Raw genomic sequence first — 15,766 nt, 5'->3', positions numbered from 1 at the left:
CCTACTTAATTTATTTATTTTGCTCCTTTGCACCCCATTATTTTTATTTCTACTTTACACATTCTTCCACGGCAAATCTACCATTCCAGTGTTTTACTTGCTATATTGTATTTACTTCGCCACCATGGCCTTTTTTTGCCTTTACCTCCCTTATCTCACCTCATTTGCTCACATCGTATATAGACTTTATTTTTCTACTGTATTATTGACTGTATGTTGGTTTTAATTCATGTGTAACTCTGTGTTGTTGTATGTGTCGAACTGCTTTGCTTTATCCTGGCCAGGTCGCAATTGTAAATTAGAACTTGTTCTCAACTTGCCTACCTGGTTAAATAAAGGTGAAATAAAAATAAATATAATTGTCTGTGGATCTATTGGGGCGGTAAGCAAATTGAAGTGGGTCTATGGTGCCAGGTAAGGTAGAGGTGAAATGATCCTTGACTAGTCTCTCAAAGCACTTCATGACAACAGAAGTGAGTGCTACGATTTAGTTCATTTAGTTCATTCTTGGGTACAGGAACAATAGTGGACATCTAGAAGCATGTGGGGACAACAGACTGGGATAGGGAGAGATTGAATTTGTCCGTAAACACTCCAGTCAGCTGGTCTGCGCATTTTCTGAGGACGCGGCTAGGGATGCCGTCTGGGCCGGCAGCCTTGTGAGGTTTAACATGCTTAAATATCTTACTCACGTCGGCCACAGAGAAGGAGATTCCACTGTCCTTGGTAGTGAAAGTGGACAAAGAAGATGTTAAGCTTGTCCGAAAGCAAGACGTTGGTGTCTGCGATGTGGCTGGTTTTTACTTTGTAGTCCGTGAAAACAATGTTGATTGTTTGAGTTTCTGCCTATAGTAAGGGAGGAGCAAAATTGAGTCGTGATCAGATTTGCCCGAAAGGAGGGCTGGGGGAGGGCCTTGTAGGCATCCTGGAAGTTGTAGTAGCATTGGTCGAGTGTTTTAGCAGCGCGAGTTCTACAGTCAATGTGTTGCTACAACTTCAGTAATGTTTTCCTCAAATTTGCTTCGTTAAAATCCCCATCTACAATAAATGCGGCCTCAGGATATGTGGTTTTCCGTTTGCATAAAGTCCAGGGAAGTTCTTTGAGGGCCATCGTGGTATCGGCTTGAGGGGGAATATACACGGCTGTGACTATAACTGAAGAGAATTCTCTTGGGAGGTAATACGGTCAGCATTTGATTGAGGTATTCTAGGTCAGGTGAACAAAAATACTTGAATTCCTGTATGTTATCACAATCACATCATGAGTAAACACACACCCCCGTCCTTCTTCTTCCTGTCCTTCTTCTTCCTATTTCTTCCTGATATTTATTCCTGTTTGCGCAATGAACTAAGAACCCATCTGGCTTAATGGACTCAGACATTATATCCAGAGAGAGCCGTGCTTCCATGAAACAGAGTATGTTAAATCCCTGATGGAAGGAAATCCTTGCCCTGAGCTCATCAACTTTATTATCCAGAGACTGAACATTAGCGAGTAATATACTTGGAAGCGGTAGATGGTGTGCGCGCCTCCTAAGTCGGACTAAAATGCAGCTCCGAGTACCTCTTTTCTGCTAGCTGAATTTTGGAACAGCCTCTGGGATCAGTTCAATTGCACTGCAAGGTACAAACAAAGGATCCGGTTCGAGAAAGTCATATTCCTGGCCGTAATGCTGGTGAGTTACCGCTGCTCTGATATCCAAAAGTTATTCTCGGCTGTTGTAATAACACAAAAAATTTGGCCCGTGGGCCACCAGATTGGGTACCCAGGCCAAAATGTTCCTAACAAACGTTCCGGCTGTCTTGATATCCTAGCAAAACTATATTGATAGCAATGCTCCAAAAAACACACCTGCTCCAAAAGGATGCACATAGAATGCAGAACCATTTGTGGTTGCGTTTTCATCAGCCCCAAGCAAAGCTAAAGATGTATTCATAATGATACATAAGAAACTCAAAATCACCATCTTGGGTAAAGGCAAAGACCAAAAAGGAATCCCTTTCCTTTCATGTATACAAAATGGAAAGAAAATAAAATTCATATGATCCTACGTTTTTTGACTGTCTGAACAGTATATTGTTAGAATGAACTGAATTCCAACTGGTTAATAGGACAGGTATGAATGCCATTTTGGACATGCAAGACAAATCTAGTAAGACCAACTACAATCCACATGCAACAAGGCTCTCCAACATACGCTTTCTGATGACAACCTCATTGATGCTGTCATGTCTACTCCCCCTCTCCGGTGCTCAACGTCACCAGTTTACTCATTAGTACGCACACCTGCCACCATCGTTATGCGCACCTGTGCCTCCTGAAACTCACCATCACCTTCCTGATTACCTCCCCTATATATGTCACTCTCTTTGGATCTTTTCCAAGCATTATTGTTCCTGTGTTTTATGTTTATAGCTATTCGTGTTTCTTGTTTTGTTCCATGTTTCACTTATTATTAAATTCACTGCATGTACTTGCTTCCCGACTCCTAGCTTAAACGTTACAGAATAACGCCTCACCAAAGGGAAGCAACAGGGATTTTATTTTTTGCTAGCGACGTCGGCTCCAAATGTAACTGTCGAAGCAACAGGGGATGCCTCAGCTGGCTCGTCATGCCTCAGCTGACTCGACGGGTTCACAAGCCTCGGTTGGCTCTACAGGTTCCTTCGCCTCAGCAGAAGTGACCGGCCCACTCCTGGTCCCCAAGACCGTCCCTCTGGTTGGCGTCCTGTGGCTGGAGGCCCTCGTCAGGGAGGGGGTACCCCTCTCCGGTTGGTCAGCGTCATCCTGCTGCTGGAGATGCTCGTCAGGGAAGGGTGGTACCGTCATGTCTACTCCCCCGCTGGCGCTAAACGTCGGCAGTTTACTCATTTTTACGCACGCCTGCCACCATCGTTACGCGCACCTGCTCTGCATGAGACTCACCTGGATTCCATCATCTTCCGGATTACCTCCCCTATATCTGTCACTCTCTTTGGATCTTTTTCGAGGCGCAATTTCTTGTTTTCCATGTTTCAATTATTACGTTCACTCCCTGTACTTGCTTCCAGCATACACGTTACAGATGCCTGGTGAGCACTTAATCCAAAAGCAAACGGGTACACTTTGTACTCAAACAGACATAAAACCTTCTCCCGAAACGATTTCATATTATTATCTACATCTCTATTTTATAAAACTAAGAACATTTAAATTTGACATATGAGCTTGTCTGATCATCACACTTACTACTGCCAACTAAAACTGTAATAATTTCCTAAAAGAGCCACAAGATGTTTCATTACTACAAAATCCTAAATTCTGTCATTAATTTGACATTTCATTAAATTAATTCCTAATGATTAATAAAAATTCAGTCTGATCCCCAGATTCCATCAAAGTTTTTATGAAAAATAATGCAACTGCATTTGCATCTGGGTTGAATAAATCACAATTAAAGAAGATATCAGAATTGGAAATGTTCTATACAAACACTTTTTTCAGACACGGTAGCTATTACTTTTCAAAGTCAAGACATAACTTAATTTATTGATAGGACAGAGTTGAATTCGCATTCCACGGAGTTAGACTCAACCATTATGTCCATGGTAAACATCGCAGTCATTTACTGGCTAACAAGCTATGCAGTAATGATCAATTAGCTGATATAGCAACTATCACATCTGAAATGGGAGGGGGAGGGGGGGGGGGGGGTGTGGAGCAGGCCCACCTCTTTGTGTTAATTTTACATACCAGTTTTACTATTATAAAATCCTATTCGATCAATATGATAATTTTTCTATGAATTTCTTACTTTTGTTTTTCTTTGGAGTGTCAGCCCACGGGTAGATGTTATATGAAATGATAATATGAATGTAAATAAATATTGTATCTGTAAACCCCCCCAGCAAAAAAAATCTAATCAAATGAATACTGCATAGTGATACCGGTAAGCAAGGCTTTATGATCAAACTTAATGTGATAGTAGGTTGTCACATCTTACTTAATGACGCTGACAGATCATTTTGATTTGTTTCGAAATTTATACATCGTAATTTCTAGTCGTTGTAAAATGTATGTGAGTAAAGATGCTTTTTTTTTTTGACAAATCAACGAAGTACAACGTTTTAGTGAACAGCCTCTCTGGTCAGAGAAACGAACAGTAATACCGCGAAAAAGTAATAGAATTTGATAATGAGCCTCAAATAAACATTGAATGCATTATTCATTTTGAGTAAAGGTTATACATGAGCTTGCTCAATGAATACGATTTCATCAAGTTAAATTATTGAATTCCATGAACTCTATCAGACCTTTTAGTGTCCCATCATATCCATCCCATTAGGATAAGAGGGGGCAGAATAGGGCAGAGCAGTTTCGTCATGTCCATTGAAACTGTACACATTAAGATGTTTGACGTCTCTAGCGTAGGGGATCAGAAGCATCCTACGCCACATTTTTTTGAAGGGGTAGTGATGGCCAAATTCAACCGTTTGAATATATACGTAAAACAAAGAATATATTCTACATTTTTAGTGTACAAGTGGATACATCTGAGGGGTGTGCTGCTGTGGCCCTCAGTTTTAACAGGCACCGTGCCCCTGTGAGGACAAGTCTATGTGCTATGGCTCAGGGACTGTACCTGTGGAGCTCATTCCAAGTCCACCCACCATCTGTGGATGTGATCTGAGGGTTTATATGTGGCAAGTTCAATGTGAGCTGAGCTCCACCTGTCCATGTCTTTGTATAGGAGAACCAGCTGACTCAGCAGATGTTCCCTGAATGTGTTTGAAGAGTCCAGCACCCACTTGCCCTGCGAGACACAGATGGTCTTGGGGATACAGATTAGTCCGTAATGTGGACTGAGTGGCCCTCTCCCCAGCTATGATTTCATCCAACAGGGCCACACGACTTTCATTTAAAGAGAGAAAGGACGCGCCAGGTACAGTTGCCTGGCAGCCAGCGCCGGTTATTGCTTGGTTGTTTTTATTTGGGATCTTTCTCCGAGATTAATTCCTCGCCTCCCACTTCCTGCCTGTCAGTTCGGGGATTAAAGCCATTCTTTCTAACAGATCTGTGCTCTCTGGTATCAGGCCGTGGTGTGGAAAACAAGATTGAGTAACACTATTCTTCTGAGTTTTCAAAAAGTACAAATGTATTGCCCTGAAACTATCAATGTGTGTCTGAGAGTAATGCACTTGGCAAACCCAAAAGCCCAGAGAAGAAATGTTTAAAGCCACAGTTTGTAATTTATGCAGCATTTAAAAAATATATATAATATGTCCCTTGATTTAGCATGTTATCTAGTGCCATGGTAAATTTACCACATGAAAACTGGTCAATGAAACCCACTTGAAATGAAGAATATTTGCAAGTATAATGTATCTTGGATTATCTGATATGAATTCAACGGTCTATATTTGATTTGATTTATTAGCATCCTCATTAGCAGATGCCAATGGCGACAGCTAGTCTTACTGAGGTCCCACACATAACGGAACGTATTAAAATGAGTTATGTTGTTGGAATGGGAACAGAGAGACAGGCCCGGCACTAGAGGGTGGGTAACTGGGAGGTTTTGAACCTGGGGCCAGCCTCACAGTTTCTCACGGCACTGCTAGCTTCCTGGGCTACAGCAGGCTGCCAGCTGCAGCATGCATTGATTGGCTTATAAAGCAGAATGTATTAGCCGGCTCTCATTAGCATCCCGCTAGTGATGACCAATACCTACTGAGCCCCATTACGATCTGACTCCAATGGATTAACATGCACAAAAATTCTGCCAGGGACAGAAAATCAGTTAACACTTGTCAGAGAGCCCAAAATCAATACAATTCACAGCATTAACCCCTTATGGACCCCGTAGAAGCACTTTCAAGCTGCAACTCTGATACAAACATCTATTTTCATATTTGCATTTAATTACACTATCAATCAGTCTTCTGACCTCAGTGACCTTCTGCTAATCTACAATCCAGAATTCAAGATGTGTTTACCACCGGGGGCTGTAGCTGCCCTGACTGTGCTGCCTTTAATGCTCTGCCACTCCGGCTATTGATACTGTAGCTGAATTCACTTTAGAGGCTTTGACCAGTCACAAAATGCTTGTTCCCAGAAGGAAGAGAATGGGGGAATAATGTATTGCACATTGATTGTAGTACTTTGTTGATGCTATTTCTAGTTTCCTTGTTTGTTTAGTCGGAACTAGAAGGAACAACACATATACTGAACAAAAATGCAACATGCAACAATTTCAACGACTGTACTGAGCCACAGTTCATATAAGGAAATCAGTCAATTAAAATAAATTCATTAGGCCCTAATCTATGGATTTCACATGACTGGGCAAGGGCGCAGCCATAGGTGGGCCTGGGAGGGCATAGGCCCACTCACTTGGGAACCAGGCCTCCCCACTGGGGAGCGAGGCCCAGCCAATCAAAATATTTTTTTCCCCAAGGGTTTTATTACAGACAGAAATACTCCTCAGTTTCATCAGGTGTCTGGGTGGCTGGTCTCAGATGACCCAGCAGGTGAAGAAGCCGGAGGTGCTGGGCTAGGCTGGCGTGGTTACACATGGTCTGCGCTTGTGAGGCTGTTTGGATGTACTGGCAAATTCTTTAAAATGACATTGGAGGTGGCTTATGGTTCATTGACTACAGCTCAGCATTCAACACCAAAGTACCCTCCAAGCTCATCATCAAGCTGGAGGCCCTGGGTCTCAAGCCCGTCCTGTGCAATTGGGTCCTGGACTTTCCGACGGGCCGCCCCCCAGGTGGGGAAGGTAGGAAAAAACATTCCCACTTTGCTGACCCTCAACACTGGGGCCCCACAAGGGTGCGTGCTCAGCCCCCTCCTGTACTCCCTGTTCACCCATGACTGCGTGGCCATGCACGCCTCCAACTCAATCATCAAGTTTGCAGGTGACACAACAGTAGTGGACTTGATTACCAACAACGACGAGACAGCCTACAGGGAAGAGGTGAGGGAACATGGAGTGTGGTGTCAGGAAAACAACCTCTCACTCAATGTCAACAAAAAAAAGGAGATGATCGTGGACTTCAGGAAACAGCAGAGGGAGCAGCCCCCTATCCACATCGAAGGGACAGCAGTGGACAAGGTGGAAAGTTTCATGTTCCGGCGTACACATCACAGACAAACTGAAATGGTCCACCCACACAGACAGTGTGGTGAAGAAGGCGCAACAGCGCCTCTTCAATCTCAGGAGGCTGAAGAAATTTGGCTTGCCACCCAAAACCCTGACAAACTTTTACAGATGCACAATGGGCTGTATCACAACCTGGTAGGCAACTGCACCTCCCTCGACCACAAGGCTCTCCAGAGGGTGGTGCGGTCTGCACAACGCATCACCGGGGGAAAACTACCTACCCTCCAGGACACCTACAGCCCCGATGTCGCAGCAAGGCCAAAAAGATCATTAAGGACATCAACCACCCGAGCCACTGCCTGTTCACACCGCTATCATCCAGAAGGCGAGGTTAGTACAGCTGCATCAAAGCTGGGACAGAGAGACTGAAAAACAGCTTCTATCTCAATGCCTTCAGACTGCTAAACAGCAATCACTAACTCAGACCCAATCACTGACCACTTCAGTAAATGGATCACTTTATACAACAACACTCTAAATAATGGCACTTTAATAATGTTTACATATCTTACATTACTCATATCACATGTACAGTATACACTGTATTTTATACCATCTATTGCTCCTTGCTCACGCTTGGCGATCGCTCATCCATATACTTACATGTACATATTCTCATTCACCCCTTTATATTTGTGTGTATTAGGTAGTTGTTGGGAAATTGTTAGATTACTTGTTAGATATTATCACACTATCGGAACTAGAAGCACAAGCATTACGCTACACTCACATTAACATCTGCTAACCATGTGTATGTGACAAATAACATTTGATTTGGTTTGATGGTAGATAAACAAACATGAAGTTATCTGGCAACACCTCTGGTGGATATTCCTGCAGGCAGGCAGCATGCCAATTGCACTCTCCCTCAAAACTTGAGACATCTGTGGCATTGTGTTGTGTGACAAAACGGCCCATTTTAGAGTGGTGTTTTATTGTGCCCAGCACAAGGTGCACCTGTGTAAAGTTCATGCTGTTGAATCAGCTTGATATGTGACACCTGTCAGGTGGATGGATTATCTTGGCAAAGGAGAAACACTGACTAACAGGGATGTAAATAAATGTATGCACAAAATTTGAGAGAAATACGTTTTTTTTGTGCATAGAACATTTCAACTCATGAAGCATTAGACCAACGCTTTACAGTACATGTTGCGTTTATATTTTTGTTCAGTATTGTATTAAATTATCACAATAGGGCCCCGAGTTTCATTCCTCCAAATCTGTAAGCCTATGTGTATTTGCCTTAATTTACTGAACTGATGATGACTCTAAGAAAACTCAATTATCAATGAATTAGAAGACTGGTGCACACTAAACATTTCTCGGAAGAAAGCATTATTCTCTGGAGTAAATTCAATTCTGTTAAATATCACATTAAAGCACTGCCACCAAATAAAGAAACTGACATTAAAATGCTGTAATTCAGCATTATGAAAAGCTCAAGCACTTATTTATAACAGTACATTTGCATAGATATAATAAAAGGACATCATTGAACGAACAATGCCCTGGAGTTGAAATTTCATTGGATGACTATCATGAATATTTTAATATGTGGGGTTCATCAGGGCAGTACATCTCTTAGTGTTTATTGCAAACTTGTTCTGTGATAATCCTGTCTAATCATATCATTGTGCTTTACTTTTCTCCCTCTCAGCCCTCCAAGTTAATCATAGGCATAACATTTACACTGTTTTCCAGGGAGTCCTGGGTCCCATAGACTCAATGAAAACATATACATCACATGATTGTAAGGCCACCACCTGATTGGATGCTGCAAATTTCTGGGTTAGATTTGACCTCAGTCTTCCTTCCTCCCTAATACTGTGCATCTTGTACTTGACCTTTGCCAATGTATGTTTCACGGAATGGGATACAATTCTACAGTATTTCTGTCCAGGAGCCAGTAGAGCATCTGATTTAGAGAGCTTTCAGGGCTGTTGTGTCACCACCTCTAGTGCTTGGCTATTCCCCGGCCAAAAGCACGATTCCCCCGAAATTGTCATTCAGTAGTACGAAAGCCAACTGAGGGCCAGTGATATGTACTGCTTGCTTATGTTCCTCAATCTGGCGTACCAGGATTTTGAATGCCATACAAATGTGTCGCTGTATCTTTCTATTCAAATATGGTGATACACAATCATTACGGTGGTGTGGTTCGGGCAGGTTCACGGTTCGAAACGTGATCATTCCGCGACCAGAGAGAGGGAAGGAATCAGGTGTGATGATGCGAGCCCGGAGTACTGTTGATAACACAGTGCTAGTTGGGGATCTGGTGGCGATGCTGAGGAACAGATGGGACGTGGATGTGGCCTCCACTGCTGAGGCCGATCCCGGTGTACGCACCTCCTACATACGCCTAGGGCTGTGTGAACGAAGCCCGTCCAAAAAACTCCTGGCACCAAGAGGAACTCATCACCATCTGTCTCCCGGGACAACAACCGACCTCCCTTAAGCAGAACTTCTCCTTCTATCTTCCACCACCCGTCTCTCTCTACTCAGTAATGCAGGCAGAATGGGAGACCACGGGAAAAAACGCCTCCACTGTAATTAAGAAATGTCAGGGTGTCTGTTCAATAGGTTTATGACAACCTTTAACATAGGCTTAGCCTTTCTTTTATTATGCTGTCAGTTTCCATTTTCATGACGAAGGAGAACTTTATTCAACAAGGAGGGAAAGCGCCTTGTCGGTGTCCACTGCTTTTTCTTACTTAATAACACACATTTTAATCAACGTGTATTTGGACGGTGAATCCTTGGATTGTAAGGAGAATTGAGTAGTCTTAACTTCCAGTGTGTGGACTGAGATCTGTGCAGGCCCCAATCTGTCTAACTTTGCATCAACCCAGAGAAGGGACTTTCGGCATGGGGCACAGTTAGCTTTACAGACACCAGTCATACAGCAACGATGCCAGCTACACACCTCACGCCCTGCTCTGGTTCTTCTTTCTGACTCACAGTGGTTCGAGGGCAGGGCAACACCAGCACTTGTTATCAATAATAAGCAGTGTTTGGGAGCAGTAATTAGGTGTTCCGAAGGGAACATGTCTGAGATGGGGGTGCCTGGGGGTAACGAGGTGGGCTGGGGGTGGGCGAGATAATGAGGACACAGTCCTTGGGAGGAGTAGGAGGCGGGCACAGCAGGTGGGGTGGGGGCATACAGGAGGGGGAAAGAGTGGGAAGGGCTAAAACGAGGAGGAAATGCAGTCCAAGTGTCTATCCATTATGACGTTTACAATTCCCTACTGGAAGCTACAGGTAACTGCCGAAATACTGGAAACACTTGAGTAAATGAAGGATACAAAGTACATTGAAAACAGGTGCTTCCACACAGGTTTGGTTCCCGAGTTAATTAAGTAATTAACATCCCATCATGCTTAGGGTCATGTATAAAAATGCTGGGCAGGCCATTATTTTGGCTACCATGTCTACGCCCCCATAGGATAACAATGCCCCCATCCACAGGGCACGAGTGGACACTGAATGGTTTGATTAAAACGTTGTAAGCCATATGCCATAGCCGTCTCAGTCACCAGAGCTCAACCCAATTGAACGCTTATGGTGAGATTCTGGAGCGGCGCCTGAGGCAGCGTTTTCCACCGCCATCAACAAAACACCAAATGATGGAGTTACTCGTGGAACAATGGTGTCGCATCCCTCTAATAGAGTTCCAGACACTTGTAGAATCTATGCCAAGATGCATTGAAGCTGTTCAGGCTCGTGGAGGCCCAACATCCAATTAAGACACTTTATGTTGGTGTTCCTTTATTTTGGCAGTTAACTGTATATATTTAGCTTGTTAGGTTGTTTTCTATGACTCCTTCTGCATGTAAACTCATAGAATTGCACCTTACCAACTGCTATAGAACACTCTGAAAGGGGAACGCCGTTGGCTACAGGTACCACTACAGGTACCACCATCCATGAAAACACGCACTTCTCCGCGAAGGTTTAATTTTTCCACTATGGCGGGGGGGATGAAGAGAGTCTGTTTCCCAAACACTGAGTAGAGTTATATCTATGTTGCTAATCACTTTAGTTCATTCTGATGAATGACGACACAAACTAATCATACTATTTGGAAACTTGAGTGGAAGTGAAACAGTTCTAATGAAAAGTTTCTGGGGAACTGGGAACCTAGGTAAAACATTGGAAATTGTTAGCTTTTAGAGTTCTCTCATTACAAAGAGGGGCAGAAGTCAGAATGGGGGCAGGTAAACATCCTGAATAATTCATTTGTATGAATACTCAGGTTGGGAGCAGATTGTGACATGGGATTTGCAGAAATAACACACATAAATTCATCATAAGCAAAGAGGTAAGACAAAATAAACAATTCTTTCACACAATATTCCTCTGTGCAGTTTAGCGGAATAGAACATAATGCTAAGAAATGATTGTTGTTACTTTCTGTTTTTTTTTAACAGAGTTACCAAAATAGTTCAGATTCACTAGAAAAGTATTCTTCTGGTGTTCAATCAGAAAAGTCAGATTTCAACACCAGTTAGTGCAAACTATCATTATACACTGTACCATTTTATGTTTCCATGATTCATTATTAGGAGTGAGTCTGTTTTCCAAACGTAAAATGACATTCACAAGCCCGTGTTTTTCAACTGTAGCTACCCAGCGTGCCAGACTCTGGTCTAATGGTAACGTTGGGATTTTATCCCCAGGTCCTCCGCTTGCCACTTTCCTCTGTACATCACACTCATCTCTCCATCTAGTTCTGGTCTTTCTTAAAAGGACCAGTGCAATCAACACTGAGGATGGAATAATCATTTCAAATTGTGAAAACACTGACCTGAAATTTCTGCCTGTTTTGGTGGGATGGAGTTTTGACCTGCCTGGTGACATCACCAGTATAGAAATAGCGCACATAGAACATATCTACCGTTCTTAGACTTGCTTTCAATGAGAATGAAAAAAGTGACATATTTCAACTTTAATAGACTAATAAGAAAGAGTTCCAAACTTCTCTGCCAATAACGGTAGTTTTTCCCTCCCAACTTAGACCTCTCCCAGACAGTCCTATCAAAATTGTTGCTTGAAAAATTGCTCTTTGCTAAGAAGCAATTTGTATTTATTTTTTGGCCATTTTTATGGAATACAATTACAGTAAGGTACTTCATTGTTACCCAAATGGATATTTATCATGAATAGCCCCTGGCTCAAAACAGAACTAACATCAACAACATGCATGCCAGTCTTTCCTAGTTGGGTTCACAAGAGATTAACTGCTTCTCTTCTAGTTTTTATGATACATATTACTGTGATGAAAATTCCAGATTGTCTGTATAATCAAATAACATTCAGCTCAGACACCCATACATACCCCACATGACATGCCACCAGGGGACTCTGGAAAAACAAAATCACGGCAATGCAGTTTCATACAAAGTCATGATCGTGTTGAACTCCCTTCCATCTCCAATTACTCAAGCATCAATTCATGGAACAGTGGGAACTGTGAGGGGACACACACAAACATTATTTTTTAGTTGTATTATTTGTATATTGTTGTATTTTAAATGTGTGTCTGTCCTTGTCTATCAATGTTTTGTTGCTGGTCATGTTTTGTGGTTTTTTTGTAAACCCTAGGAAGAGCAGCTGCTGCTTTTACAGAAGCTAATGGGGATCCAAATAAACACAACTTGTTGCAACCACACATTTAGACGTGGAGCACGTTATGATTGGCCAGTAAGGGGTCAAGCCTCGACACATTTACAACTTGTTTATTAATCATTACCCAGCCCTCACACCACCGCCAGCTATTGCGCCCATAATTCTGGTTGTGAAAATATCCAAAACATTTGACACAACCACCAACCTATAGTGCTACCACCAGTGCTACGATTTACCATTGCTTTAGGTTTGTTATAGAGCCTATTGAGTACTAGGCGTACTTGACTGATGTCATTGACAGAATAAAATATTTTACATTCACTAAGTTTGTTACTAAACGTGCCCCTGTGCAGACTACAAGTTGAATGTGTAAGAATGCTAAGATAATTGAGAGAGATAATAAGAACAAGTGGGCTACACTGGGCTTGACTGTACACTCGACTAGAGGGAATGAATCAGCTGGGCTTTCTTTAGCCACCGGCCCTGGTACATTTCTCTTTTCCCCACATCGCCCTACTCTGCCAATCAATCACACTATTACACTCTGATGAAGGCTCAGTGGCTATTTCACACAGCAAATAAATTGGAGGGAAGGGGTGTTTGGAGCTTCTCTGAATGGAGCATCGACTAATTCCTATGGATGGATGGACAGAACAGGCAGACGGACACATACCCACGGTCCTGTCCTGCTGTCCTATGGAGGAGATGGATACTAACAGTACACTTTTATCACCATTATTCATATTCTGCTTAATCTGACTAGCTCTTCCAGTGGCTGATTCTACAAAGTAACATAAACAAAATCAATAATTCAGAGCTGGAAAGCCAGAAGGGAACCTGTACAGAAGAGACACAGCATGATGTCCCTATTGTGCTGGAAAGGTTACTATACAAAAGGCCCATTCCAATTTCATGCTTCATGCAATCTGAACCACTCTTGTAAACGCATATTGTTTTCCCTCAAAAGTGTGCAACTAAGTTTTTAGTTAGGAGAGAATCTTGTATGCGGTGTATCCGTGACTTAAAATACCTTGGTTCAGAATGTCAGTATTGCGTGTAGTCAAAGAAATGTACACTGCATTTGACTGTATGCTCTTTGACAACGAGCCAAGGATCCTTGACAAAAAACTGCTGTTCAGAGTCACAAAGAGTCCCACGAATGATGAAATGCATGGGTAATGTCTATCTAAAAGTTGATGAACAAGACTAGAGATGTTCAAAAGTATTCATATTTGGTTGTGTTATGAATTGGGAAAACCATTTTCTCCATCCCGCAAAAGCTTAAAATAAGATGACACTGATGGCTACTATTAAACAAAATGTTGTACTTTATTTAGACAGTGGTTATCAAAAAAGAGCACAGATTATTTTGAAAGTGTAAAGTGCCGCCTAATTCTACAAAATGAGCAATTCCCTTCACTTGCCTTTAACTCCCACCTCACAAAAAAAAGCCTTTTTCCTCCACATATCCAGCATGGTTCATGAAATATTAAACTCAGCTCCTGTACAAAAGGGATACAACACAATGCCAAACAAACTGCACAATATTTGGGCCATACATGTGTTTGCTCTAACTTTGCTGAAAAATAACTTATTTTATTATTATTTGGAGAAGTTCTGGTTGTGCAGAACCTAAATAAGAAGGTTACGCACAACCAGGGGGCTGGAGCAGGAGCACTGAACAATTTATTATATGGCAAACATTTGGACAGCTGTGAGATTGGGTTAAAGTGTGAGATTGGGTTAAACGTGAGTAGACACATTAATATGACATCATCCAACACAGTGGGAGGACAACAACAAAATTCAAATCAAAGCACCGGGACTGCCACTACTGCCTCAGCCCTATGTGTCAATGAGGGAGGAAGAACCAATAGTGGCAGTCTTGGCATATTTGATTAGATCCCTTCTCCCTCCCATTCCAACCCAGTTGGCTTCCTGATGCCCATTCAACCAGGAGGAGGACTATAAGGCAGTGACATACAGTCCATAAACAACAGTGCTGATTCCTACATGAACAGTGTAGGCAGAGGTTGAAGAGCAGGTGCAGTCTTATTAGATGGGGTGTCAGAACAGTTTCCAATTGAACTCCCCCCCCCCGCTGATTCCTCATTGCCTACACGTGTCGTGGAATGCCTCCAGGGTACGAAAGTCTCTCCAGGTCGGGGGAAGGCCCTCCTGCAGAAATTTCCCACAACGCTGACACGGGGTCTGGAACAGCTTGATGTAGCTTCTTAGCCAGGTCTGACAAGGAGAAAAGAAAAGGGAAATTCAGGCAGGAAGACAGTGATATATTTCTCAGAAGGACTCACCAATAGACTGATTCTAGTAAAACATAAAATGTTGGGCTATTTTGATGAACATATGAGCTGACATGGTGAGAGAGAGAGAGAGAGGGGGAGATAGAGAGCGAGGAGGACAGAGACACAGAGCACCAATGTGGGGATTGTGGTCGATCCAACCAGGGGTGTGAGTGGAGTCTCTCCACATCCTCGGGCCCCCTTCTCTCTCCCAGCCCATCAGTCGGCCCCAGCCAGCAACACTGCCAGACCTCCCTCACACAGTCACACACCTGTCAAACCTATTCACTGGCACCATCCATCTGCAGGATTAAAAACCTGCTCCTCGATTCATCACCGGCCAGCGTAATGATCACCACCCTCATTGGGCGGCATGAGAAAAGACCCATTACAACAATCTCATGTTAGCGCTGCGACGAGAACACTATGGTTAAAGGTAAGTAGAGAGTAATGCATGTGCAAAGCCTATGGAATAGCAACTGCAAAACAGGTGCAAAGAAGCCATATTTGTGTTATTGCTTAGAGGCTACTTAAGACGGGACCGAGGCCAACTGTTCCTTTAAACAGGATTGATTGCAGACATTGTGCTAATGTCTTTCTAGACAGAGTCAAGTTGTAAACGAGGACAGGCTTGTAATGGAGGCGCCCGGGTGTTGCCCTTGAAGCCGAGCAGTTGATCTGTCTGATTGGACC

At 42.9% G+C, this 15,766-nt stretch overlaps 1 protein-coding gene across 2 annotated transcripts in view; it reads right to left on the bottom strand.

Moving 5' to 3' along the window:
• Positions 1-14,081: 14,081 nt before the first annotated feature.
• Positions 14,082-15,766, bottom strand: part of LOC110535739 (mediator of RNA polymerase II transcription subunit 27) — a 100,361-nt gene continuing 98,676 nt past the window's right edge. For both annotated transcript variants that reach the window (XM_021620957.3, XM_090190226.1), the window contains one exon: positions 14,082-15,017. In XM_021620957.3, the coding sequence (XP_021476632.1) occupies positions 14,883-15,017 (135 nt within the window). In that variant the 3' untranslated portion in view covers positions 14,082-14,882. The remainder of the gene's footprint in view (positions 15,018-15,766) is intronic.

The sequence above is a fragment of the Oncorhynchus mykiss genome, chromosome 11, assembly GCF_057628025.1.
Source record: "Oncorhynchus mykiss isolate SJ-2025 chromosome 11, ASM5762802v1, whole genome shotgun sequence".
In the NCBI taxonomy this organism is placed as follows: domain Eukaryota; kingdom Metazoa; phylum Chordata; class Actinopteri; order Salmoniformes; family Salmonidae; genus Oncorhynchus; species Oncorhynchus mykiss.
The sequence above is the reverse complement of the archived record's forward strand: the minus strand, read 5'-3'. Positions and strand labels throughout refer to the sequence as shown.